Source organism: Equus przewalskii, chromosome 4 (genome assembly GCF_037783145.1).
Source record: "Equus przewalskii isolate Varuska chromosome 4, EquPr2, whole genome shotgun sequence".
NCBI classification, from domain to species: domain Eukaryota; kingdom Metazoa; phylum Chordata; class Mammalia; order Perissodactyla; family Equidae; genus Equus; species Equus przewalskii.
The window spans coordinates 99,715,684-99,742,607 of record NC_091834.1 but is presented as its reverse complement, the minus strand read 5'-3'; the positions used below and the strand labels follow the sequence as shown (position 1 = coordinate 99,742,607).

At 40.3% G+C, this 26,924-nt stretch overlaps 1 protein-coding gene across 1 annotated transcript in view; it reads right to left on the bottom strand.

Moving 5' to 3' along the window:
* CNTNAP2 (contactin associated protein 2) overlaps positions 1–26,924 on the bottom strand; it is a 1,871,069-nt gene that overhangs the window by 612,024 nt on the left and 1,232,121 nt on the right. Inside the window, exon 13 of the mRNA XM_070616681.1 lies at positions 2,440–2,640. Coding sequence (XP_070472782.1) covers positions 2,440–2,640 — 201 coding nt within the window. The remainder of the gene's footprint in view (positions 1–2,439; positions 2,641–26,924) is intronic.

Genomic DNA, 26,924 nt, shown 5'->3' with positions numbered 1-26,924 from the left:
CATTACTTGTGCCTAGTGCCCTGGATCTTCTATAATCCTTGGTTGACTTTTCCTAGCACTGGAAACCGGATCCAGTGAAAAAGCCTGTGATAAGTGAAGGTGAACAGAAAGACAGCTGGGCTGCAGGAACCTTAAAGCTTTTCCATGGCTCATGGCAGTGGTTCTCCAAGAGTGGTCTCAGTCCAGCAAGATCAGCATCACCTGGGAACTCATTGTCTGTCTGCTCCGGCTGCCATAACACAATACCACAGGCTGGGGGCTTAAACAACAGATGTTTATTTTCTTTCAGTTCTAGAGGTTGGAAGTCCGAGATCAAGGTCCCGGCCAGTTTGGTTTCTGGTGAGGGCTGTCTTCCTGGCTTGCAAATGGTCGCCTTCTCACTGTATGCCCACATGGTGGAGAAAGAGAAAAAGCTCTGTCTTTCTCTATTTATAAAGCCACCAATCCAATCAGATTAGGAACCTAGTTTATCACTTCATTTAACCTTAATTAGCTCCTAAAAGGCCTATTTCAAATACAGTCACATTGGGGGTTAAGACCTCAACACACAAATTTTAGAGGGACACAATTCAGTCCACAGCACTCATTACGAATGCAAATTCTCTAGCCCTGCCTCAGATGTATTGAATAAGAAGCAGGGAGGGCGCCCAGCAATTTGTGTTTTATTAACGTCTGCAGGTCGTTCTAATGCACGCTCACGGCTGAGGAGCAGTGGCCTTCAAGGAAAAGTCCCAGCTCCACAGCATAGCGTTTAGTGTCCTCCACAGTTTCTCCCATTTTTACTTTGCAACCTTATTTCTTACTGCTCTTCCACCTGAATTCTGCTTCAGCTCAACTGCTTCTCACCGTGACCCAAAGCATCATTCATTCTGTCTTCCAGACTTTTGCTCACCCTCTTTCACCAACCTTCAACAGTCTTTCTACCTCTTTATTGAAATAGCACCTCAACATCCCAGCCACAATCACCTCTTCCTCCAAACAGCAGAAGCACTAATTGTCTGAATCAAGCATTTTTCACATTTTACAGACTTGACTTTCTTAGAATCCATGGGTTACACTTGTCTGTAATTTTTTTTTATTTTATAATTGTTTTTTTGAGGAAGATTAGCCCTGAGCTAACATCTGCTGCCAATTCTCCTCTTTTTGCTGAGGAAGACTGGCCCTGAGCTAACATCTGTGCCCATCTTCTTCCACTTTATATGTGGGACGCCTGCCACAGCATGGCTTGATAAGCAGTGCATAGGTCCGTGTGCGGGATCCAAACTGATGAACCCTGGGCTGCCGAAGCAGGACGCATAAACGTAACCAATATGCCACCTGGCCGGCCCCACTTGTCTGTAATTTTAGCACCAGGATTTGTACATAAAAAGCACTCAGATCTTTAGAATATTGTATATTATTTTGCTCATAACTCTTCTCTAAAAGCTACTCTCTACAACATTGGCTCCAATACAATAATGATTTGGGGCATGAGACAGCCCATTGGTCTCTGACTTAGCATTATGCCATTTCCAAAGTTGTTTAATATAAAAAATTAATACACTATTTGCTATTTATTACGTCCTTGAGTGTATAAAACCCTATAATATTTAGTATATTATGTCATTAAATTCTCATAATCACCCTGAAATAGGCATATGATTCCTATTTGACTGAAAAAGACATTGGAAACTGAGACTTAAGAGTTCAACTAACTCCCCCAAAGTCACACCTGGGGATGGAGAGGCTGAAAAGTAGGAACCTGCTTTTCTGACTCAAAACACATGCATTTATACACTGAGAGATTTAGTTATCTGTCAACATGTTGAATTCACTGTCAAGAACGCCAGAGTGTATCACTCTTGCAGTAAAGAAATTTCCAGAATATCCTTTGGAAACTCCATTTTCCATATCCCTAACACACACAAACACACACACACACACACCCCCTGAAGCATTGCTAAAAGTAAGCCATCATGAAAAAAAAATTTAGGTTGGACTTCTTGAGACAGATACTGTTAAATGACTACAGACAACAAAGAGTTCTGAATTCTGTCATTATCCTATATGCTGTTTACCTGCAGACAGTCTTTTGAATGTTTTCATCTTTGCATTAAAGACAAATTCAAAGGGAATTACTTGAAAGTTCACAAGGAGCTCTGATAAACTTTTGCCCAAAGCAACTACTGATAATTAAGCGCCAGAAACACTCACACACATATATATGCATATAAAACAGAATAATCTATAAGTTTAAAACAATGCATTTTTTTTTTTTAATCATACTTTCTTAGCTTCATTCCTCAGAAAACAAACCAAATGATTTATTGTACTTCTTCACAGCTGGGCACACGTTGAAGACTGGACTAGAAGAGAATAAGCCACACCTGTTGTATTGTTTAGGCAATTCCAAGCACCAGCTGAGATAGTAATTAAAAGTAGCATTCCTTCTCGGCCTACCTGGGGTGTTCAACAACCTCGACATCTTGCAGAAATAGGAGACGTACTGCTCACAATACTCGGCGCTGTTGGTGATGGCGCTGATCTGGTCCATGGAGGCACTGTAAATGAGCTGTGTCACTGAGTATTTTTCTGGGTTGTAGCCCACCACTGTCGTCTGCATGTGCAAATCGTGAGACACTATGGTCCACACTTTGTCCTCTGTGGGGAGAAAATGCCATGACAATGGGTCATTAGTATGCAAATACTTGTTCAAATGTCAGAAAATAATTGAGCTACCATTTCACTGGTGTTTTCGCCGAACTGAGGAGGAACAGAGTTAGAGATAATAATCCTTAAAATAATTCCTGCCCTTTTCTCACACCTAAGGTCTGCTTATATTGACAAAGTAGAAAAGTAGAATGTTTTATTAGAAACATACACAAAATACCTCTTGAAAACAAAAACATATAGCCTGAGTATCTGGCTGATGCTCTACTGGCCGCAGCATTGACTGTGAGGCCCGTGATATTCTGACTCCTTCCTGACTCTAAAGGCCATCACTCCTCCAGTAGAACAGGATTTGCTCTTCCCTAAATTAACTCTGCTCTCTCAAGCCTCTGGATCTTTGTACCTGGCTGTTTGCTGCAATCAGAATATGCATCCTCATCTTGTCAATAAAACCCTGACCTTTCCGGTAAAATTAGACACTGCATTCTCTGTTATTGAAATGCTCTGTACACGTGGGATAATACAAATACGTAATTATCTTGGTGTTTTGGACCCTGAAAATTTCAATGTGTGAAAAGAAGAAGCAGATAAAAGAATGATGAAGTTAAATTAAAACCCTATATACTTCTGAATTTGAATTAAAACCGTCATTATAAACCCATGATAATGTTATCTTTTAAAAAATGTAGACATATGTCCTAGGTCTGTCCACTGAAAAAGCCCCCAAACAAGGACCAACGTCTAGCACCAGATCATCATCACTCAATACACTTTCCATCAAGAGAAAACTGGGCTCCCTGCAGACATGATTGAGTCCACGGCTGGAAATACACAGGATGAGCCTGGAACATACTGTTACACGAGAAGTTATTGGAGACAGAGGGCAGTTCAAAAACCCCCAGGGCCAGAGAAGGACAATTTTAACATCAATAAGAATTTCCTGCAATGGAATAAAATATATCAATTATATTTAATTCCATGAGTTCATTAAAATAAAAGAAATGTTCAATTTTGGAAGATTCTAGGTAACTGATAATTTTGAATATTCGTAAAATAAAGGCAAAGAATCAAGCGTTTAGCCTATCTTACCAACTTGAATTGTAATGTAACTAAATGCTCCCTTTGTGGAAATATTTCAGCTCATAAATGAAGACTAAATAATAGAATTCGAGTATCATCATTTTCTGAGTTCTAAAAAGTAGGATCTACGCAATGATTATTCATGGCTGCTTATAACCAAAAGTGAAACCAGAGGAATACACAACACTACACGTGGAGCAGCGTGGACAAAAATCAAACACCAATTTCAGCAAGCTTGCAGCCCTCACGGCCGAAGTCCAGGAATTCCTGGGGAGAAGGGAACATGCTAAATGGCACCAAGGGGAAACAATCAGAAAATTAACACTGAGGGAAACCCTAGAGATTATACAACCTAGCGTTTACAGCAGATAAATTATAAATGACAAGGGAAGAGAGACCTATAGATTAAGAGACTTCCTGAACTTGCCCCTCATGCAGTTTCCTTATGTCAGTAAATGGCAGCTCCATTCTTCCAGTTGCTCAGGACAAAATCCTTGGAGGCACCATTACTTCCTCCCTTTCTTCTACACGCGTCATCCAGCATGTCAGTGAATCCTGTCGGCTCTACCTTCAGTGTTTATTAGTATCTGAGGACTCCTCAGCCCCACCCCACCACCACTGCTCTGGTCAAAGCCCCCTTCGCCTCTCGCCTGCATCACCACAGTAACTTCCAACCAGGCCCCGGCTTTCCAGCCTTGCGCCCTCACACCCACCCTCCACGCAGCAGCCAGGCTGAGCCTTTTCAAATACAGGCCAGATTCTGCCTCTCTGCTGAAAGCCCTCACACGGTACCCAGTCTAGTTCAGAGTAAAAGTCTAGTTCCTAACGTAGCCGAAGGCCCTCCGTGATCCTACTCCTCCTCGCTCCTAGCTCTCACCCTGCTAAACTCCCCTGGCTCATTTAGCTCCAGCCACACAGACCTCCTGGTGTTCCTCAAACACGTCAGGATACCAGGGAAGCTCCCCCTCCCGAGACTTTGCTCTTGCTGTTTCCTCTGGCTGGAGCCGGCCCTGCTCAGAAACCCTCAGGGCCCACGCCGGCTCCTCCTGCTCTTTGCTCCAGTCCCATCTTTTCCTTTGCTGATCCCCAACCCTTCACAGCTGCTTCCTCTCTCCCCATCCTGCTTTCGTTTTCCTCGTAGCGTTGATCTCAATCTGACAGTGCCTATTTTCCTTATTTTTTACTGTCTGTCTCCCTACGCTAGAAGGGAAGAAGGTGGGGACTCTTTCCGACACTGTGTGCACAGTGCCCAGAACAGCAATCGGCACACGATAGGCCTTCAAGAAATACTTTTTGAATAGAAGAGTGAATTAACAAAAATAAACAGAATACAAATACTTGATCCAGGAACTTCTTAGCATCACTTTGGACAAGGTACTTCACTCCTCTGAGCCACAGGTTCCCTTCATCTGTAACACCAGCCTCCATGTTGGAATACTTTCCAGCTTGCTCTTCTTAAATCAATTAAACAAGTGCAGTTAGGGTGGCCCCTGTAGTAATACATTTTCTATAAGATAACTTATTTTTCCAGTTCACCTTCGGCCTCATCAGAACCGCCTTCCTTTAGTTTTTCTGATGTAGCAAAGAAGCTACAAGATATTTTAGTAATTCTGTCACTCTATGACACGATTCTGGCGACAAACTGATTGTCACTATATCCAGACCTGCATTTTTACCTTCACTTAATTAAAGATCCATTAATATTAATTAAATTAGGTTAATTTTATCTCTTTTCTGTTACAATCAGCCTCTGGCATAGAATTCTCAAATGTCTGACACTTTACCAGGATCTTGTCCTGCAGCAATATTCCAGAGCTCTCTTTCTGTAACTCATTAGGAATAGCATTCTAATCTGAACTGTCTTTAAAGGATCATAAACCCCTTTTGAATATACAGAAAATAATGTTCATAAAGGCAAACATTAATTTAAGCAAGTAAAAAAAAAAGGTCACCCATTATGGTCTCTCTCAATAACTTTAAAAACATTAACCAATTTGTTAATGTTAATGAGTCTAAGATTTTAGTCCTGGTGACTTCTTGGCCCTAAACTCTCCTTCCACCCCTCTCACCACACACATTTCAGTATGAAACTCCTGTGCACTAACATCTTTATATTTGTTGTATAGCCCACTCATTCATTCAACACATATCACTGAGTACCTGCTACATGACAGACACGGATCAAGGCACCAGGGAAACCACAGAGAAAAAAGCATTCTTACATTTTTGCAGCTTACATTCTAGTGGGGAAAAAAAGCAGATAAAAAGTGAAAAATTAAAATAATATGTATAATTGGCAAGTGATAATAGTGAGGAGAAAAACTACATCAGGGAAGGGAAGAACAGGGGACTGTGTGTGGGGACTGCATTTTTAAAAACAGAGGAAGCCATAACAGCGCTCACTGAGAGCGACATTTGAATGAGTAAGGGCATTATCCAGCAAGCCATGTGAATGTCTGGGGAGGAGTCTTCCAGATAGAGGGAATGCAAATGAAAATGTTCTAATTCTGGAATATTCCTGGTATCATTCAGACATACAAGGAGGCCAATGAGTGAGGGAGAAGAGCGGGAGTTGAAGACAGAGGTGTAATGGGGATGGATGCACTGTGATCTCAACAGGAGATGGAAAGCTGAGGGCATTGGAAGCTTTGGGGCAGTTCAAGTAGTATGCTTTACCTTAGTCCTTGACATACCATTCTTTGCTTCAATAAAATTATACTTCAGAAAGGTTTGAAAAAATAATAAAATGGATGTATCTTTATAAAGATTTAAGACTTTTTACAGTGTCGTGGCATTATAAAAGGTAATATGTAAGCTCTATTTTGATGGCATAAAACAATTACTGTTGATGTATCTTGTAAATTATTTTTTAATGCTTGCATATTACACGTTGTAATGGTTCCTTTGGAACTATTAAATCTTAGGTGACAAATGGATATGAATGATTTTGCAGGTATCCAGCATCTAGGAGAAAGAAGGTTATGCTATACAGATTTTCCTTTGCTAGTATCATAAGTGAAGAAATGAGGAATCTTATTTCCATATTCACAGTGTGTTTATATAATACATATTATCATATATGTGTGTAATGCAAATAGAAACTACTGTGTAGGGCAAGTTCTAAATTTCTGCAACTGACCTATTTTCACAAAGAAGCAATTGATAAACTAGGGTGTGTCAAATACTCTCTTTGGAGTAGTGTGTTATGAAAATGTTCTTTGTGATTACTGAAAGCTTAGTATCTGTCTCATCATGCAGTCACATATTTAAAAATTGTCACATTGTACATTGTTTCAAATACAGCTGATTTAATGATATGTTTCAAATACTGGAGCACACATGGAACATATCATGGAAACACTTCCCTCTCCTTGGCGATAATGGGGTCTTCAAGGTTACCCAGCTTAGTTATGCTGACATGTACATTAGAAAGATCCCTCTGCTACTTATACCAGTGACCCCACATCCTTATTTTATTTTTAATTCTCAAGTAAGTCACTTAATGAGAACTCAATTCCTTGCGTGGCTGGAGTTCTGACCAGGGACTGATGAAGCGACCAAATGACCAGCGAAAAAAGGCAAATAACTCCTCCCAGAATATAACCAGTTTCTTCATGTATATGACTCTTCTTTTACTCTTTTCCATGCTATCCATGTATAATCTGAGCAAGTCTGTATGTAGTATATCTTAATAACAGTCCAATCTGAGCTGAGTCCAGTGGGTAAGTTTTTTTGTGTGTCCTATACACCTGCATATGCGTCTAAGTGTTTTTGATTTTCAAACAATATCACTGTACTGGTTAATGCCAAATTTGTAAATCTGAGAGCTTTTTTTCACCTTTATTCGTATTAACTCTGAAACATGATAAATTACCTAAATTTAGGATGGTATATAGAACTTGCAGATGGGCATGACCAACATCCACTTGTAGTCCAAATCCCTTAGTGGCCCTATTATCGGTTAGAGTTATTCTTCAGGGATGACTTAGGGTCTCTCACTCTTAGAGCAACACAACAGAACTGAACTATAATATACGCTTCGAGTAGGATTTTCCATATTGCATGTAAACCTCGGCCTGCTGGATAAAACTAGTGAATTCAATTTTGTATATCCTTAAATTTTTCCTCTGTCTTACCAACTGCATTCCAATAACATAGTCTGTGGCTTTCTTTGGGTATAGAAATCTTAGCGGCTGTTATCCTGAGTCAACCAATCAACAATGGCACATCAACTAGCAACAAGATATGAGCAAGAATCTCCAATTAAATGCTATAGCATTAGGAACTGCTTCTTCAAAACTTAAACATTTGCAGCCTTGTAGAAGTAAATATCCAAGGGTAGAAGCCTACCATTTAAAGGAAGCCATGTTCTTGTGTGAAAAATTTTGAATCTCAAATAATATCAATATAATGTCATCTTAGAGAGCATCCATCTTGACTCTCTTCTATTAGAGATTAAGAAACCAAATCTCAGGAGTGATAAGTGGCTTGTCCAAATAAATATGAAGAGTTAGTGGCAAAACGATGGAAACATTGTCTCCTGATTCTGGATTTAGTGCTCTTTTTACTCCTCATCTCTTTGACCCAGTGGCAATATGCTGGTGACATATCAAAATTTTCACTGTCTTCCCCATAGCACCCCACTAATTTTCAGGGGGCAGAGGAAGCATACAGATAGTAGTTTCGATTTTTTAATTCTGATCTGTTTCACCACTGTCTTAGGTTCTGGGGTCGCAAGGATGACAAAGACTTCAGTTCCTGTCCTCAACAAGCTTGTAGTCCAGTGGAGGTGAAAGTTCACAATCAGGAATCACACAAAGTGCTAAAAGAGAGAGAGGCACAGGGTATTATGAGTTCATACAGAAAGTCCAAATGACCTAGCTTTAGAGTGACCAAGTGGACATGGCGTTTTCAGCGAATCATGAAGTTTAAATTGGGATGAGCCAAATGAAGGAGAAGATGATGAAAGCAATTCATTCTTCTTATAAGTCAGACCAAGTACACTGGAGACAAAAAAGATTTCGTAGATAGGATCTGGATAGATTGGAAATTAAAGGGTCTCGAAGAGTGAAGTAAAAGATTGCAGAGCCATAAAGATTGTGCGTGGGTTGAAAGGTGTAGTACACGGTCATAGGTGTGGGTTTTGAAAACCCATGGAGATAAAAGATTAACTCTTATTTTTAAAAATATTTATTTCAGGCCATAAAGGACAAGCCCACAGCTAACATACCCAAAAGTGAAAAGCTGAAAGCTTTTCCTCTAAGATCAGGAACAAACCAAGGGGAATAGTGTTAGAGATATAGAAAAGCTTTAATTTTATATCTGATGTTATATTTCTTAATCTGGGTGTTAAATTCAAATTAGAAATATTTCATATTGAAATAAACAATTGAGGTACCTTATTTCAGATAAACTTATTTGAAGATACACAAGCTATTTGTGCTTTAATGAATGTCACAAAATAATTTCTTAAATAGCTACCACTCCTGATTGTTTAAAGTATTAGTTAATATCTAGAAAATTGTTTATAAAACTTTCAGATAGAAAGACTCAACATAATGTTAGGTTAGAGTACAATGTTTTTTTTAGTCATTTGTAAGAGGATCTATCTGAAAATTTCATCACTCTTCTAGGTAGATAAATTTAAAAAAGCAATTTTACAGGTCATTATTTTGTTTAGAAGGTTTGCTCAACAATTATGATCTAATTGACATAACAAATTATTAGAAATTTGTTGTCACATTTTTCTCTCCCCAAATACATATTGTGTGAGCATTAGACGCATTCTGTAGCCTAGACTCTAATGTTATGGAAGCTATTTCACCACGGCGGGCTGTGGTTGTTGGAGCTATGTCATAACGCCAGCTATGTATGCAGCTCAGGTGGCACACGCAGCTTTAATCACGTGTAGAGAAATAAGGTATGTAAAGCAGATGGAGCCTCCGCAGGAAGCACTGAGGAAATGAACTAAAAGTACAGATGATGTTCTGCAGGTGGTGGAAAATGTTGATTATTTTTATGCTCACAATTCCATCCCAAAGATGGATGACAAACCGGGTGCTGTGAATAAGTATAAATAATGGTGGATCATTCTCGCACACCTGAAGAACAACTTAGAGCTTTTTTCCAGGAAGACATTAGCTATTTTCTGGGAGGAAGGATATTTGTTAATGTTTTTGCTCCATTGTAGTGATGGTAAAATTCTTTTACAATGCGGCTGGAGGTATTGACTGCATTTATATCAATACTTAGACAAGCTAATCTCCCCTTCCCTGTTTACCTCACACTGGGTAGAGATGTAGTTTGTGTATATTTGGTAGTCAGGAGTTCATCTCTGTGGCAAAGGAGTTTTGTACTCTGTGTAGCAAGGAAATGCCACTCTGTGATTATTGTTGCTCGTAACAGTAATTAGATTTTGATATGAATTCAAACTTGGAGATAAAGTAAATGTTATCTTGGATCAATGACTGACCATTCCTGTGGACCTTTAAAGATAACACTTACTTTCTATTATTTAAAAATACTCTAAATGTATTGCACACACTTGGTTAAAAAAAATCACTTCAAATACCTACACCACGACCTCCTACCTGTAGCACGAATCTGCTAGGTGCTCCTACTTTAGGGCCTTTGCTTGGCTGTTTCCTCTTCCCAGGTGTTTCCCCCAGTGGTCTCAAGGCTAACTCCCTCCATTCCCTTTAGTCTCCATCAAATGGCATATTCTCACTGAGATGCACCCCATCTTCTCTATTTAAACTTACAACCCACTCTGCCCCTTACTTACTCTATTTTTTCCTACAGCACATAAGTCCTTCTAACATAGCATATAATTTACTTATTGTTTTCATTTGGTACTGTCTGCCTCTCCCAACATCTTTCTCCTAGACTATAAATTCTAGTATGTCAGAGATATATTTTTTAAAGTTTTGTTTACTGATGATCTCAAATTCTTAGAATAGTGCCTAGCAGTCTGCAGAAATTCAATGAATATTGTGCTAATAATACACCTTAACCCTGTCTTCACTTAGTTGTCAACAAACCTCCATCGCCATCATCATCAATGATTCCTATAAAATCCCCATTTGAAATATCTTTCATGGGGTTATGGATCCCACCAAATAGCTCTACAAAATAATAAGCTTCAAAAAAGCAAACATTTCGAAAGTCTTTACAGATGAAACAAAATGGTATTTGAAATTATAGAATCCTAGTACTGTACTTACAATATTTGCAAGATATTAAACTACAAAGATTTTTAAAGATTGGCACCTGAGCTAACAACTGTTGCCAATCTTTTTTTTCCTCTCTTTCTGCTTTTGCTCCCCAAACCACCCCCCTCAAGAACATAGTTGTATATTTTAGTTGTAAGTCCTTCTATTTGTGGCATGTGGGACGCTGCCTCAGCATGGTCTGACAAGCGGTGCCATGTCCGTGCCCAGGATCTGAACCAGCGAAATCCTGGGCCGCTGAAGCAGGGCTTGCGAACTTAACCACTCGGCCACAGGGCAGACCCCAAACTACAAGGATTTTTTAAAGAGCAACATAAAAATATATCTAAGGTGCAATGAGCTTCTTAAAACTATCACCATTGTCTTTCTGGGTTGAACAGTGAGATAATCACTATTCCGTGGTAAGTGTGTATTCATCTCCTTACATGGTAAGAGTGTCATTGATCCCAGCCCTGATATTCGTTCCCCTACATTAAACCCAGCATATATGGGGTTCAAACCAAAAGCCCTCATCCCCTTCCCCTGCTGCTCTAAGGTACATTCATATGTAAATATCATTTTTTTGAACCTTTGTGTCCCTAGACTTCAAAGGCAAATGGAAGTTACAAATTGTTGAAAGCCCTGGTGGCTTCACCGGGGTTCACACTGAAGTTTTGGCTAATTACAGGTTCTTGAGGTTTATCACAGGGAAGCTGATGTCCAGAGAATATCAAGAAGCCAAAGCTTCCCAGATCCCAGCTCCTCAGCTTCTTGGCACCAGAATCCACCATCCACCGCGGAGGGAGACAACTCAGGACATCCACCTGTGGTTTCCCTCCTGCAAGCAGCCTGACAAGGCCAAACACAGGCAGAAGATGAACACCAACCAGAAAAGTCCAGACAGTCAAGGGAAAGGAAATTCAGTCTTCAAGGCCAAACTCAGGCACCAACCAGCAAGGCCACATGCTCGCCCTCCCCTACCTAAATCCCCAGATAAAAACACCTACCTTTTTCCCTTCGGGGAGTTGGATCTGAGTTCCACCTAACTCCCATCTCCTCATCTGGCTGCCTTCCTATAAAACTCTTTCCTTGCCACAAGCCTGGCATTCCAGTTTCTATTATGGTCTCTCTGTCTCTTCTGTGGTGGGTAAAGAACCTGTGTTTGTGGCCAGTAACATCATGAGCACAGGAGCTTTCATTTATGAACAACCTGCTTCATTCCAAGCACTGGTCTAGACCCTGGGCACTGGAAGATGAATAATGTATGTCTAATGCCACCAAAGAACTGGAGGGACGAAGATAAACAAAACAAGGAATTACTTACAATCTGAAAATGTAACTGCTGATTTTCAGGCAACCGTCAGAATAATCAAAGCAATGAGATTTAATATATACACTATAAACCCACTTATAACCTACACCAAATTCTTTAACATATCTAACACTTTAAAAATTCTCTCGTACTGTACTTTATATATTTTTTATTGTTGGGGAATTTTATTTTCTGTTAGTGCTTAGTTTAAACCTGAGTTGTAACAGGCTAACTTGAGAAATTATACTCTTTCTGAAGTTTTCATCCAAAAAGCTTTCATGTAGCAGAAAATGTATAGTTGAAAATGACAGTTTGATTGGCTACGAACAGGCCAGAATCTTATAAGATGGCCCTTCCTTTCGTGTCGACCCTCACTCACATCACTGTCTGCCCTGAAAGTTGGGAAGATCAAACACAACCCAGCAATTTACCCCTTTGGGGACACTAAGGGCTATGGTATAAGTGACTTCCCATTAGAGGATTTGTGATCCCTTCTCTCTCCTTCCAACCCAAGCACCAGGCTTAATTAAAGATTTTTTTTTGATGACAGATAACATTTATCACCTTGGAAGAAAATCCCCCAATAATCAACTCCTCTAAGTATTTAATTTTCCCTGTTAACTCAGTTTCTATTCACTGAAGCAGCCCCCATTGTGAGGGACATTAGCAAGACAGTCTGACAGATTAAGTTTCTTGGTGAGGATAATTAGCTAGAAATAACTTTTTAGGAAAAGAAAACCTTTAAGATATCAGAGTTAACATATTCAAAGGGACTAAAACCGGTGTTCTCACTTCAATTTTAACAGAAGTACAAATGCATTAGGTGATTTCACTTTTTGGAAATGATTCTCTGGGAGGCTTACTAAAGTATTAAAGCGCCTCTAAACCCAGCAAATTCTGCCTTCGCGGCAAGAATGCTCCCACCTGCCCTAGCTCTTTGTAGTCCATCAGGTCTCAGCTTTTAAGCACTTTGCCAGAAAGTATCACACACTTCCCAACCCCTAATACCACACCAAGTTCAGAGTAGACGCTCCATCTCCGTCTGCTTCCCTAACGAGCTACGTTAACCACTGTGTTTGCATTTCTTATATCGTGCTTATAATATATTTATTGTAGCCACAACTCTGTTAAGTCACTGAGGGCAATATGGATATCATTGTCATTACTTAATCCTTATTGTGTAACAGAGACCTGGTATGGGTGCTCAAGTACTCAAGAAATACTTGCTGAACTACTAAAATTAATTTGTATATCAGGACCCACAAAATGGAGGCCTCTCCAGTGGCCCGGCCGTGTCACAAATCCAGACCTAAGTCAGCCTGCACTTACAGGAAACACCTGTCAAGGAAACCTGACACACACCATCCCAATCCTCTAATTCAGCTGTAGCTAGCTCACCTAACCCTAGAGACCAGGACCTGCTGGCTTTGTAAGGAAATCCCCAACCTCCTCTCCATCATGCCCTGTTTCCACATTGCCTCTTCTAATGCTCTGCAAACCCATTCTTGCCTAAAGTCCCCGGGGCAGAGTGCTCCACTGTTTGCGAGGATCTGTACTCCTCTAACCTGTAGATTATTTTCCCTTGGATAAAGGACAACAAACTCATTACTAAATTGTTTTAGTTTTGTCATTTGACAGGAAATAGTCGAGAATAACACAAGTAGAGGTGCCCTGCTTAGCCATCTGGCCATCGGAAACCCAAAGAGACACAGACAGTTAAAGTATATCATCATTTTCCCCAAATGCCAAGCTAACAAACCTCTGATCTGGGAATTGAAAATGTCCAGTCATTTTGGGGCAATATTCAAGAAAAAAAATCAGTTCTTCAGTACTTTGCAAGGAGACAATAAAGTGACTATTAAAGTCATTAGTTTTTTCATTGCCATTTCAGTCTGTTGGCATCACCAAGGTGACTCACTTATAAGTGATGATTATTTCTGTGGCCCTAAAGGGTGGCCACCCTTACTTAGATCAAATGAGACAGTCAACCTTCTGAGCTTTTATTATTATTAAAGAAAGCAATTTTTGAATTGTGCTGAGAAAAATCATCCAGGACTTGGAAATGGGCACAGGGACACTGGACTTCCTTAGTGGACAGCTTGATTTTGTCTAGTAGGCCCAGTGGCCTGGAGGTTTGACTGAACCTTTGTTTGACTTGCTACTCACTATGAAAGGAATGACAACCACATAAATATCACTACCATTTACATCAGAAAGAAGGAAAAGAGCGGGAGAGGCAGAGAGAAAGAAAAGAAGGCAGGAAGGATCTACAAACCCAAAGATTATTGAATTGGATAATGATCAAAGTATTAATACTCAATTATCTAATACAGTTTAGAGGCAGTACATATGGTAGAAAAACAATGCACTAATGGTCGGACGATTTGGGTCTTAACTCTTCCACTAATTTGCACTATGAACCCCGCCAAATCTTTTGAAATCTCAAGGGCTTAGTTTCTTTAAGTAAAAATGTGTTACCAGGGGCCAGCCCCATGGCCTAGTGGTTGAAGTTCGGTATGCTCCACTGCAGGAGCCTAGATTCCCTTCCCAGGCACAGACCTACACTTCTTGTCAACCATGCTGTGGCAGTGACCCACGTAGTAAATAGAGGAAGATTGGCACAGATGTTAGCTCAGGGTGAATCTTCCTCAGGAAAAAAAAAGTGGTCTCAGACCAAATGCTCTCTACAGTCATTTCATCTCTAAAAGCTGAAGATATCATTCATTCATTCATTCACATTTGCTTAAGAAGCATTAACTGAATGCCAGTATGAGCAGAACATAACGTCATCTGTAACTCATGTGTAGTCAGTGGATTAGAAGCCCAAAAACCATGTTTTTGATGGCCTTGAGGTGGGCCACAATTGAGGCTGGTTTTCAGAACATGCCTGGGTCGCTCTCTACAATGTAATGCAGTCCCACACCAATGCATAAAGAAAAAGGACCTACTTGTCTCTAATCTTGTTGCAGGCTTTTAATTAACACTGGCCCTGATATCGGTTCCCCTGCATTAGACCCAGCATATATGAGTTAAAACCAAAAGCACTCACCCCCTTTTCCTGCTTCTTTAGTTATACTCATATGTAGATATCTGTTTCTTTAACCTTTGACTCCCTGAGCTTTACAACCAAACAGAAGTTACAAATTGTTACAGCCCAGGTGGCCTCACACTGGGCTCACTCTAAAGTTGTGGCTAATCACAGGTCCTTGAAGTTTATCACAGGGAAACTGATGTCCAGAGAATATCAAGAAACTGAAGCTTCCCAGACCCCAACTCCTCGGCTTCCTGGCATCAGAATCCACGATCCACCATGGAGACAGACGACCAAGGACACCTACCTGCAGATTCACTTATCTCACCCCACCCCCCCCACCCCCCACCCCTTGCAAACAGCTTCATAAGACCAAACGCAGGCCTGTGGGAAAACGCTGACCAGCAAGGTCACAGGCCCCACTGCTCCCTACAAGCAGCCACATTCCTCGAAAACTTTTAAAACCGCTTGCCTACCTCTTGACGGGGAGCCAGCAATTCTTAAGGCACTAGCCCCTTGCTTGCTTCCTCTGCCCGGCAAAGAAAATAAAACTATTTTTTTTTTCCCTTTTCACCCAAGACTCTGTTCTCATTATTTGGATTGGCACGAGGTTCAGAGACCAAACTTTTGGTAACAATCTCAAGAGTATTAAAGTTGCTGCGTTGGTTGGTTCCGTTATTTTCTTTTTTATGAAACTGCTAGAAAGCTATGTTCTGCCCTGTAAGACAGCATGGCTTCCTGAAAGGTAAATAACCTGCACTTCCAACTTCAAATGAGGACAAGAGAAGCAAAGGAGGAAATCAAAGAGAAGTGTCAGGCTTCAGATCTGGGGCAAAAAACTAGCCTAGAACATCCTATTTTACCTCAAAGCAAGAAAGAACAAAGACTACTAAGGTCATGTCAAAAAGATTTAAAAGCCAGCTTGAAGGTACTCCCACTGGCCAAAGATGGAAAGATGTGATTGATCAATAATAATAATTGCGATGGCTTCAAGCACATGATACCAAACAAACATCAGTGTTCATCGGTACTTTAAGGAATGCTAGAAAACAAACTTATTTTGAAAACTTGTAAATAAAGGGAAACAGTAAAATATTTATCCTACCTTTCCTACAAAAATCCAGGATAACCAACTAGTTGAAGAGGAAAAGTTTTTCTTTATAGAAGTATTCCAAGTGTTTGAAGAACAAATGATGATAAGATCAGAATATCAGGATTTTGCAACCACTAATGATTGCATTAATGGTTATCAATGGCTGCTAACGTCACAAAAAGAGACAATGAGACGTGGGTCCCCTGATGGAAGGACATTCTGCCGACTGTAAAGTGTTATGGCTCACAATTCCACCATGAATCTGATCAAACCTCTAGACCACAGGGAAGATATCAGTTAATAAGACTGTGGGAAACACAACTGGCAAAAGATTTGTTTTCTTCCACAGATATGTTGTAAGGAGATGGAGAAAGAGAGAGGGAGAGGGAGAGAGAGAGAGAGAAAGAGAGAGAGATTGAATTTATAAATTAAAAGAGACTTAAGAAACATATCAATAAATCAGCATGTGTACTTTGGTTAGATTCAAATTCATACCAGCTCTACGTAAAGCAATGACGAAACACTTGGGGAAATTTAACACTGAATAAAGATATTAAGGAACTATGATTAATTGTTTTTTAGATATGATAATGTGATTGTGGATATGCTTTTTAGAAAAGAATCATGATCTCTAAGAGATACATGCTAAAAGATCCTCTAATGTCTGGAACATGCTTCAAAATAATCCCATGGGGGGCAGGAGAGAGAAGTACAAATGCAACAAGATTGGCTATGAATGGAAATTTGCTGAAGCTGGGTAATGAGTCCACAGGATTTGGTACGGCATTCTTTCTGATTCTGCATATGTTTGATTGTTGATCACCCAGCAGAGAAAATAGATGCTTCTAATAACAACCAAGGGATTATTACAATTTATATTCATTTTATACAGAGATGTTTAAAGCTTATTTTCTATCTAAAGTAAGAGAATGACTGTCACGTGAGTATCACCATAACCTATATCACTACCCTTCAATTTTTAGAAAACAGGAAATGATTAATTCATGGGCAATTATCAAATATAACTTAGAGGCAGTGGGATCTATTTTGGGACATAGCAACCAGTGGAAGAGAGAGAGAGAGAAGAGGGCAGGAAGGAGAAGGAAGGGAAAGGAAGTGGAGGAAAGAGAAGGCAGAGACAGGAAGAAAAAGTAAGGAGAAAAAAAGATATGGAATATTTTACAGTGTCCAGAACGTGCTTGCTGCCAGAAAAGGTGAGGTGAAGGAACGAGACTGGGCAGGGACCAGGGACCTCTGGCCCGCCCCCTCTGTGCAGTCCTTTAGCAGAGAATGCTTTTACAGTTTTAAATGAGTAGAATAATATCTTGTTCTATTCTATTATCCTTATTGCTCTAGAAAAATAGGAATATTTCATGGCACATGAACAGTCTATGAAATTCACATGTCTGTGCCCATAAATGAGGTTTCCCTGGACCCCGGCCCTACTGATTTGTTCACACATTGCCTCTGGCTGCCATGGCAATGTAAAGGCAGAGGCCACTAGCTGGGGCAGAGACCGTGTGGCCCACAAACCGGAAAATGTTTACTCTGTGCCCTTTTACAGAAAAAGTTTGCTGACCCCTCAACAAAAGAGAGAGGTGAAAAAGCAGAAAGAAGGGACAAAATCATCTAGCTGTATAGGAATTTTTAAGCCTTCTAGAATGAAGCTGAGATGATAGTCAGTTTCAAAGGGGTGATCAAGGTAGGGGAGAGATCAGCGGAGGGTGAAAGAGGAGGATTTAACACACCCAAGTCCAGGGTCTGTTCCAGTTTCCTGCATGAGGAAAGAATGGTGATATAAGTGTCAACTATTTGACAGATACTTGTAATTCTTGTGCAGGTATATTTAAATTCTCAGATTTAGTTATTTCATCTACTGCTGTGGGTATAAAGTTGTTTTCAAGTATAAGAAACTTAAAAACACTATCAAGGTATTATCCGATATGCTTGAATGCAAGTGAACCTACTGTATTGGGTTGAACAGTGTCTCCCCAAATTCATGTCCATCCAGAACCTGTAAATGTGAACTCAGGAAATCGGGTCTTTGCAGATGTAATCAAGCTTAGATGAGGTCATATTGAATTAGGATGGGTACAAGTCTAACGACTGGTGTCCTTATAAAAAGAGGGAAATTTGGACACAGAGACTTTGGAAGAACACCATGGGACAAGGAGACACACATTGGAATGATGCAACTACAAGCCAAGGAACACCAAGGATTGCAACTGTCAGAAGATGGAAGAGGTAAGGAGCAGTCTCTTCTAGAGCCTTCAGAGAGCACATTGCCCTGTGGACACCTTGATTTTAGACCTGAAGCCTCCAAAACTATGAGAAAATAGATTTCTCTTGTTTTAAGCCACTCATCCACTTGGTGGAACTTTGTTACACCCATCAATCTACTTTATGTCCTGTGGAAGGATTGAACCCGCGTTCTGTATTCAAGGCAAAAGAGGGAAGCAATGGAGGCGTTTTTACAACATTGCATGCCTGTGTCCTTTTATCCGGCATGGTGGTAAACACAAGAAAAAGTCACAGTCGATATCCTCAATAAGCTCACAGCCTCGGACTTGTGCACTGATAACCACAGTAGAAGACGTTGGGGAGGCCTACAGATAGGAACACCAACTAGAAATGGTGTGCTTTATATGCAGTGCCCGTCTGCAGGGGCCCAGTTCTTATCCAGCCCCAATCACCCCACAGAGGTTTCAAATGCCTCTTGCCTTTTGCTTCCTATGTTGACAGCATTAATGGTCCTTAGAACTCCTCCCTCCAGTTCCACATTCTAAGTGGTTCCCTGCTCTGCCTTTCACTGCAGTACCATCACAGGGAGGCCCCAGCAATTCTGGCATTTGTCTGATCTATTGCTGCTGGCAATGCTGAGGACTGGAAAGCCTTGGGCATTATTCCAGATCGACACACCGCAGGGGACAACACTCTAGGGTGTTATTGATTGCAGCGGGACATAGGTACGCAAACGGCCTGAAACAGAAGAACTAATCACCTGATAGGATCCCCTGGATGAGTATTTCTGAATTGCCAAAGTCAAATTTTCAAATTTGAGTATCCCACTTTTGCTCAGAACAGCCCCAGCTGTTTACTAAGGAGTGTGCATTATGTGGTGAGGGGGCTGAAAGAGGCGGGGTTTAAACGTGAGAAGGGTACTTCTCTGAGACAAGCTTAAAGTGTTTCCTACCTAACTGATATGATGTCTGTGGGCATCGCAAAAGTTCATGTATTCATTCAATAAACATTTCCTGTTTACTCTGGGCCCTCAGGCTATGGTCTTGTTAGTGGTGAATATAACAGACCTGGACTTGACCTTCAGAAAATGTAATAGAGATGAAATAGAAAAAAAAAATTAGATAAGAATTCAATGGGACAAGTGATTTGAAGAGAAGGAACAGAGGACAGTTCAATAGTAATAGAAAGGATCCCTTAGGGTGCACAGGGGGGCAGTCTCAGAGCACCTGATATTTAAAGTGGTCCTAAAAGATGAAAGAGCCAGTGCTGCAGGACAGGGGTGGAGTGGGAGCCAGGGGCAAGCGTGAGATAGAGGAAGGTTCTAGGCAGAGGGAACAGATGGTACAAAGGTTCTAAGATGAGAAAGAACTTGGTGGATTCAAGGAACAGATGGGGCTGAATGAGGTGGGGTGGGGTCAGGCTGAGGAGGCTTCTGTGCAGGGTGTGAGGCCTTGAGAAGGAGGGGGACATGATGCAAATACAACAGGAATTCAGGAAAGGTTCTAAGCAGGGAGGCAACACACTTGCATTTCTGTTTTTAAAAGGCCACTCTGGTGTTATTTGGAGAACACATCAGTGAGGGTAGGAGTGGAAGTAGAAGGGCAGCGGATAGCCCTGAACAGACCGGACTGTAGAATTAGTGGGGTGGCCGAGGAGGTAAGGTAGATGAGCTTGAAACATATTTGATAGAAAGAAAGACATAGAAATTATTGATGGCTTGGATATTGCAGGTAGTGGTAAGGGAGTGTGTGTGGGGAGAGAGAGAGGAAAAGAGAGACAGAAGCATATAGGACCACTTCCAGCTTTCTGGCTTAAACAAATGGGTAAATTTGGCTGGTGGAGAAATCAAAAGTTCCATTTTTAACAAACTAGGTTTGAGATGCCCAAAAGGCAGTTAAACGCTGATGTCAAACAAACAATTAGAAATAAACATCTAGGGCTTCGGAGACAGGTCACAGCTGGAGATGTGGACGTTGGAGTTGGAGCATATAGATTGTATTTAGTGCTGTGGAAATGAAAGGAGACAGCTGAGGGGAAATGTTGAGAAAGAGAGCAAAGAGAAAGAAGCCCAGGATGAGGCCTGGGGAACTCCAACTTTGAGAGTCTTCCAAGGAGAGTGTGGTCAACGAAATCTTGTGAGAGTCTAACAGTCAGACATGGCACACCTTTATTACAACCTCACTATCTATCCTCTCTACTCCAGCCTCAGCAACGACAACTCCTGAGGAGGGTCTCAGGGCAGGCAACAAGGCAAAAAGGGAAAAGCACCACAGAAATTGTTCAGGTAAAGTGCTGTGAGCTCAAATGATCAAGTGCTGCTTGTAATTGGAAAAGCATTTTGAGAAATGAGATAAGGCTGTAAGTTATTATGGGAAGCAAGATGAAGAATCCTCTTCAGTAGATCATTTGTTTCCATCGAATACATTATTTCAAATGAGATGATGTACATGAGTGGGGAATATTTCAAGCCACCTAACGTTTCTAAATGTCCCTATAAAAATCCTGAAACTTTTTCAATTCATAAGTATGAGTTTCATATCGGATAGAGTAACATTTATATCCAGACCTGCATAACATTTCCAAAATGATGCTTCTTTGGAGATTGGAAAATAAGGCGTAACAATACAATTGCATGCATAAATTGGTGAATCATTTGAATGCTGAGGTTAAGAGATGGTAAATACAGATCAGGGTTACTAAATCTAGACATGAGTCACAAAGTTAAGAAGGGAATACATAAAAAGTTTACTGACTGTAGCTGTTATAGGAGAGAAACTGACACATTAAGAAAAGAGGAAATTTATGGGACTATTTATAATCTCTTTATGTAGAGAGACTCATGTTGAACTTGACTTAGCTCCTACCTGTCTCCCTAACTTAAACAATTCCCTGAAAACAATCTAGGTATTTCTAGACTCTACCTACACTCTGGATTTTGACACCAAGCAGAAGTTGGGGTAGGAGGGACCTCATGGGTGTTACTTTTTGCTCATCTCCCTATCTTTTCTCTCTCACTCTCCTTTTCACTTCAACTCTCATTTCTTCCATTTCTCTTTCCACTTTTTTCCTCCTTTTCTCCTCTCCTCTCTCTCCTTCCTCTCTCTTTTTCACCCACCATTCACAGAAAGGCTTTTCTCTTTATTGTGTGGCAAGAACTTTGTTTTTAACCAGATTCTTTTTTACTCTATAGTTTATTAGTTAACCTCTGCTTTTGACTATGATAAAATCTAGCTTTAGGCATTCAAGAAAAACGATTTCTTCTTTTAAAATTGCTGTCTTCCTAAGAGTGTCTAAGAAGCCTAATTTACTCAAAACTGAGCAATAACTCTCAGTTCTAGCGAATATTTACTCTCCCTGGGGCAAGAGGACTTAGTCTGAAGCCTCGTCTTAATGCCTTAGAAGGGATAGGAAGAGACAAAAAAGGGAATGACCTAGAAAGGAAACATATCAGATGGTATTTCAAAGCATTTTCTTGTGCTAGTGGCATAACTTACATACCATTATGCGTGTTGTGCATTAATTTATAACTAGGTATTCAAGCCCCTCATCAAAGGCTACCTTTTTGCTGTATAAAACCTTACTCACTGGGATGTATGGTGAGACGTATGATCTGACAGTCAGAGGATTGGTGGGAACCTACCACCAGGCAAGCCACTGACAGCTCCAGAAGTCAAAGATCAGAACCAAGACACTGGGGATGGCAAATCCTCTCGACTTGTGACTGTAGGATTTGCAGGAGTGATGGGGAAGGTGGGAATCAAATACCACTTTAACCTGTCGAAATTAAACCCTCCGTGTCTGTCTCCTTCTTGTAAAATGGGGATTATCACAGTACCAGCCTATCTTACAAAGTTGTTTGAGCAATAAATGAGAAAATACACAAAAGCACTTAGAGGAGGGCTTGTCTCAGACCAGCACTCACTGAGCGTCAAGGATTGTTGTTGTTTTGTGTCCTTTTCTTCCTTCATCAGTCTTTAAAAGTCCTAAAAACAGGGATATTAAAGCTGGACACACAGCAATCTGAGGGAAAAGTGGTAAAGATGCCATCTTCATAAACTCTTCAGTCTTGATCTTCCAGATGCTTCATCTCAAATAGTGGGGTTACATGTAGACTACAGCACAACAACAGTCGCTAACATGGGTATTATTTATGAGCCCAGGGGGCCTATAACCGGTTTCTCATTAAATCCTCACACAACATTACATGGTAAGTCCTTCACAATTAATGTTTTATAAGTGAGGAAGTGGAGGTTTTGAAAGACTAAATAATTTACCCAAGATCACACTGCTATGCGGTGAAAGCAGTATGGAGCCCAGTCTTTCTGACTGCAGGGCCTGCGGACAAACGCAATGACTGAAATTAATAGTAGAGCCTCGCTGCTTACCATGCAATTCATTTCCAAGGTCTCCCAGAGGAAGGGGAATGAGGACTTCTACCAAGCTCCTGGGCTTCTCTGGACTTGAATTTCCTCAGCTGTAAATGAGGCTATCTATACTAGATGATCTGTAAGATTCCTTCCATCTCCGAAACTCTACAGTTCTCTTATGGAGCCACCGAGATAATCAGCACGTGAAAGACAATCAGAGGGAGGGCTTCTAGAAACCATACCATTAGTATTTTATTCTTTCCATAAAATTATAATGTCTATTCCTTTTCCCATTTCTCCTAAGTGAAAGTTATTCTGCGAGGTTGCCTCAAGGGCAATATTTGTTTTGTTAGAGCTATAGAAAAATGAAAACATTTAGGTAATAATATTCGATGTGATGTAATTTTAATGGAAATAATGTTTTGAGTGAGGCTTAATCTCTTTTCCAAGTCTTTGCCTTGCATCCTGCAGCTACGCAGTCAGTGAAATGTGGGGATGACTCTTACCTTCATAGCAGCAGAATGTGACCATGTGGAAGAGTTTCTCTACAACAGTAGATAATTTTAGCCTAAAGTACCCCTTGATCAAAGATAAAACTCTTCAACTGTCCTCAAGGCTAAGACCCGGAGAAGTTATGAAGCGCTTAATGGAAATTTCACAGTGGGTTGGAGAAATTTACCCTCCAAGCCTTGTTATGTGTCTTGTTTTGTTTCCCATGAAAACGTGGATTCAAGGCAGAATAATTTGGCTGCAGATACCATTTTTAATTTTCTAAATAGTGAAATGTAAAAGAGAGAACAATTTGAGGATGTTGAGAAAAAGGTAGTAAATCTGTTAACACGAGTAGAGTCATGGGACATTTCATGGAATTAAGGCTATTGGAAAAATGCAGGGAAGTAGGGAAAAGGAAATAAATTACATACAGACTCATCATCTGCAAACAAAAACCAAACGGTTTTAAATATTAGTTGTTAATTTTCAGTGTCTTTTGCTATATATATATTCTGTCGTAATTACAATATGTATGCCCTTTTATGTCATCTTTTTTACTTAGTAAAACCTAAAGGTTTATTTTTAACTGTAATCAATTACTTTTATAATCTTGGCATTAGAGTATTGAAATAATATACAAAAGCTCCTTCTAGCTAATCTTTTTTATTCATTCCTTCACTTATGTATGAAATATTTACTAAGTGCAGAAGAGGAGCAGGTACCTCGCTAGCACTCAAGATACAAGAATAAATGAAGACACAGCCCCTGCTCATAAGGTACTCACAGTCCAAGGCAAAAGTAATTATTTACATTAGTGATGTGAAAAGATACTATGATGCTATGAGAACACATAGGAGGAACAGCCAACTTAGATGTTGAAATGGCAGTCTGCTAATGTTTTCAATAGAAGATGATATTCAGCTGTGTTTTTTGGAATGTATTAATCATGTAAAAAGACTGGATTAGAGCAGAAGTGGGATTTCAGGCAAAGATAATTTGCAAAGGGCCTGAACGGCAAGGAGTTAACGATTGCTGCAGCTGAGAGGCAGAGAGTTTCCTGGTGAGAGAGGGGAGTGGCCGTGTGGATGGGTGCAGTTCCCTGAGAATGTGATACGCTCGTGGGCGTTATCCTGAAGACTGACGAACCTGGGGAACCGATGACGGATTCATGCAGAATAAAACATGATCGTATTCTCATTTTGGCGTGATTATTCTGATAGCTTTGGGGGAATTGATCATAAGAGTATGGACCAGAGTCAGAAAACCAATAACAAAGATGAAAAGAGAAGGACCTTATGTAAGAAAATGGCATTAAAAAATGGAGCAAAAGAGGATTAAATGAAAAGATACTGTTATGGGCTGAATTGTATTCCTTCAAAATCCTCATTGAAACCCTAACCCCCTAGTCCCTCAGAATGTGACTGCATTGGAGACAGGGCCTTAAAGAGGTGAGCCAGATAAAATAAAGCTGGTAGGGCGCGACCTACTCAAATCTGACTAGTGTCTTTATAAGAAAAGGGACAGCGGGGACACAGCCTGAAAGCGGACTTCTGAAGGCAAAGAAAGAGGCCTCAGAAGAAACCAACTCTGCTGACACCTTGTCTTGAACTTTCAGCTGCCAGAACTGTGAGAAAATTAATTTCTGTTCTTTAAGTCACCCAGTTTGTGGCATTTTGTTATGGCAGCTTTAGCAAACTAACACAGATACTAAGGAAATAGAAATCAAGGTACTTGTTGACTAAACAGATGTTTGGGGTAAAAGGGGAGGAGAGAAGGAAGAAAATTTGAAAGGTTTTGATTTGGATGATGGGTTAAGAGAGCCTTTCACCAGGTTGGGAAACCGAAGATGGCAGTAGGTGGTCAATTCCGATGTGAAAATGGAGAGTTAGAGGAGATTGTTGCATATTTGGGAAGAGAATGCCAGCATGGCAACAGAAATCCAGTGTGAGGCTCAGGGATGTGGATAGATCTGCTGTTCTCTCTCAGGGAAACAGTTCCCTTTCAGATATTTGCATGTCCCAATCCCTCATTTAAAAATAAGGGCTCAGCTCAAACGTCATTCTGTCAGAGGCCTTTCCCAACCATTGTGTCTAAACCATCAGCTCCTACCACCAACATCCACTTCCTTTAATTTGTCTTTATAATCCCTATCACCATTTGATCATTATATATTTCATTCACCAACAGAATTCTCAGTATTGGAACAGTGTATGATATACAACAGGTTATAATAATTTTTTTAAATCAGTCAAAAAAAGAATGGAGGAGATATGGAAGGAAGGAAGAAGGAAGGGAAGACATCAACAGCCGGCCACATGTTTCTGGACAACCCACAACTAAGAATGTTTTCCTATACTTTTAAATGATCAGAAAAAAACAATCGTATTTTGTAATGTGAAGAATTTATGAAATTCAATTTCAGTGCCCGTGAAGTAAGTGTTATTGGAACACAGCCACGCTCATTCATTTACATGGTGGCCATGGCTACTTTTACCTACATTAGCAGAGTTGCGTAGTTGCCACAGAGGCTGTATGTGGCCTGCAAAGCCTAAAATATTTACTGTAGAGCCCTTTATGGACAAAGCCTTCTGATCCCCCAACAGACATTGTCTACAGGATCTCATACATTGCTCGTGGTGGTGCATCTTGGTGCCACCAATTTGAGGCGCAATTTGTTGTTACTTTGTAAAGTTGAACTTTTGTATAGTCTCTCACCTAGCAATTCTTGCTAAGTATACACCCCTGAGAAACTCAGGCACCTTTAGAACAAGAGACATTCGTAAGAATATCCATAGTAGAAATGTTCACAACGGGAAAACTTACAGACAATCCGAAAGTCTGTTAACAGGAGAGTGAAAAATACCACTGTGGCCTGGGCATATAAAACAAAGTGGAGGAACCTTGGTCATATAAGATTAAGTTACACACAGCATGATACACTTTTTATAAACTTAAAAAAGCTAAAGATATATATTTTTTAAGGATTTTATCTAATGTAAGAAAACTATAGAAAAGACAACAAGAAATGCAGGATTTGGGGTGACGGTTACCTCTGTGTGGGAGAGAGGGGGTGGAGTGGGAAGAACCGTGAGTTCAGTAGATTATTGCCAACATCCTAGCTCTTTTGGAGGATGATGGATTCACAAGCCCGTGCTATATTATTATTAAATAAAAGGTGATTAGTTAGTGATGAATAATGAGAGTACGACGCAAACCAAGGATTATGATTAATCTAATTCTGTGCATGTGAAGTCCAATTAGGGGGGGAAATTCCACCAAACTTGACTTTTAGTCTTAGCACTTTTATGAATCAGCTATGCGATTTTTGCGAATGTGCTCTAGTTGCCTAGGCGTTTGTTTCTTAAACAAAATGCAGAGTAAGGACTTGATCATCTGTAAAGAGCCACTGAATTCTGCTAAATGTCTTTGGTTCTATAAAATAAGGTAGTAG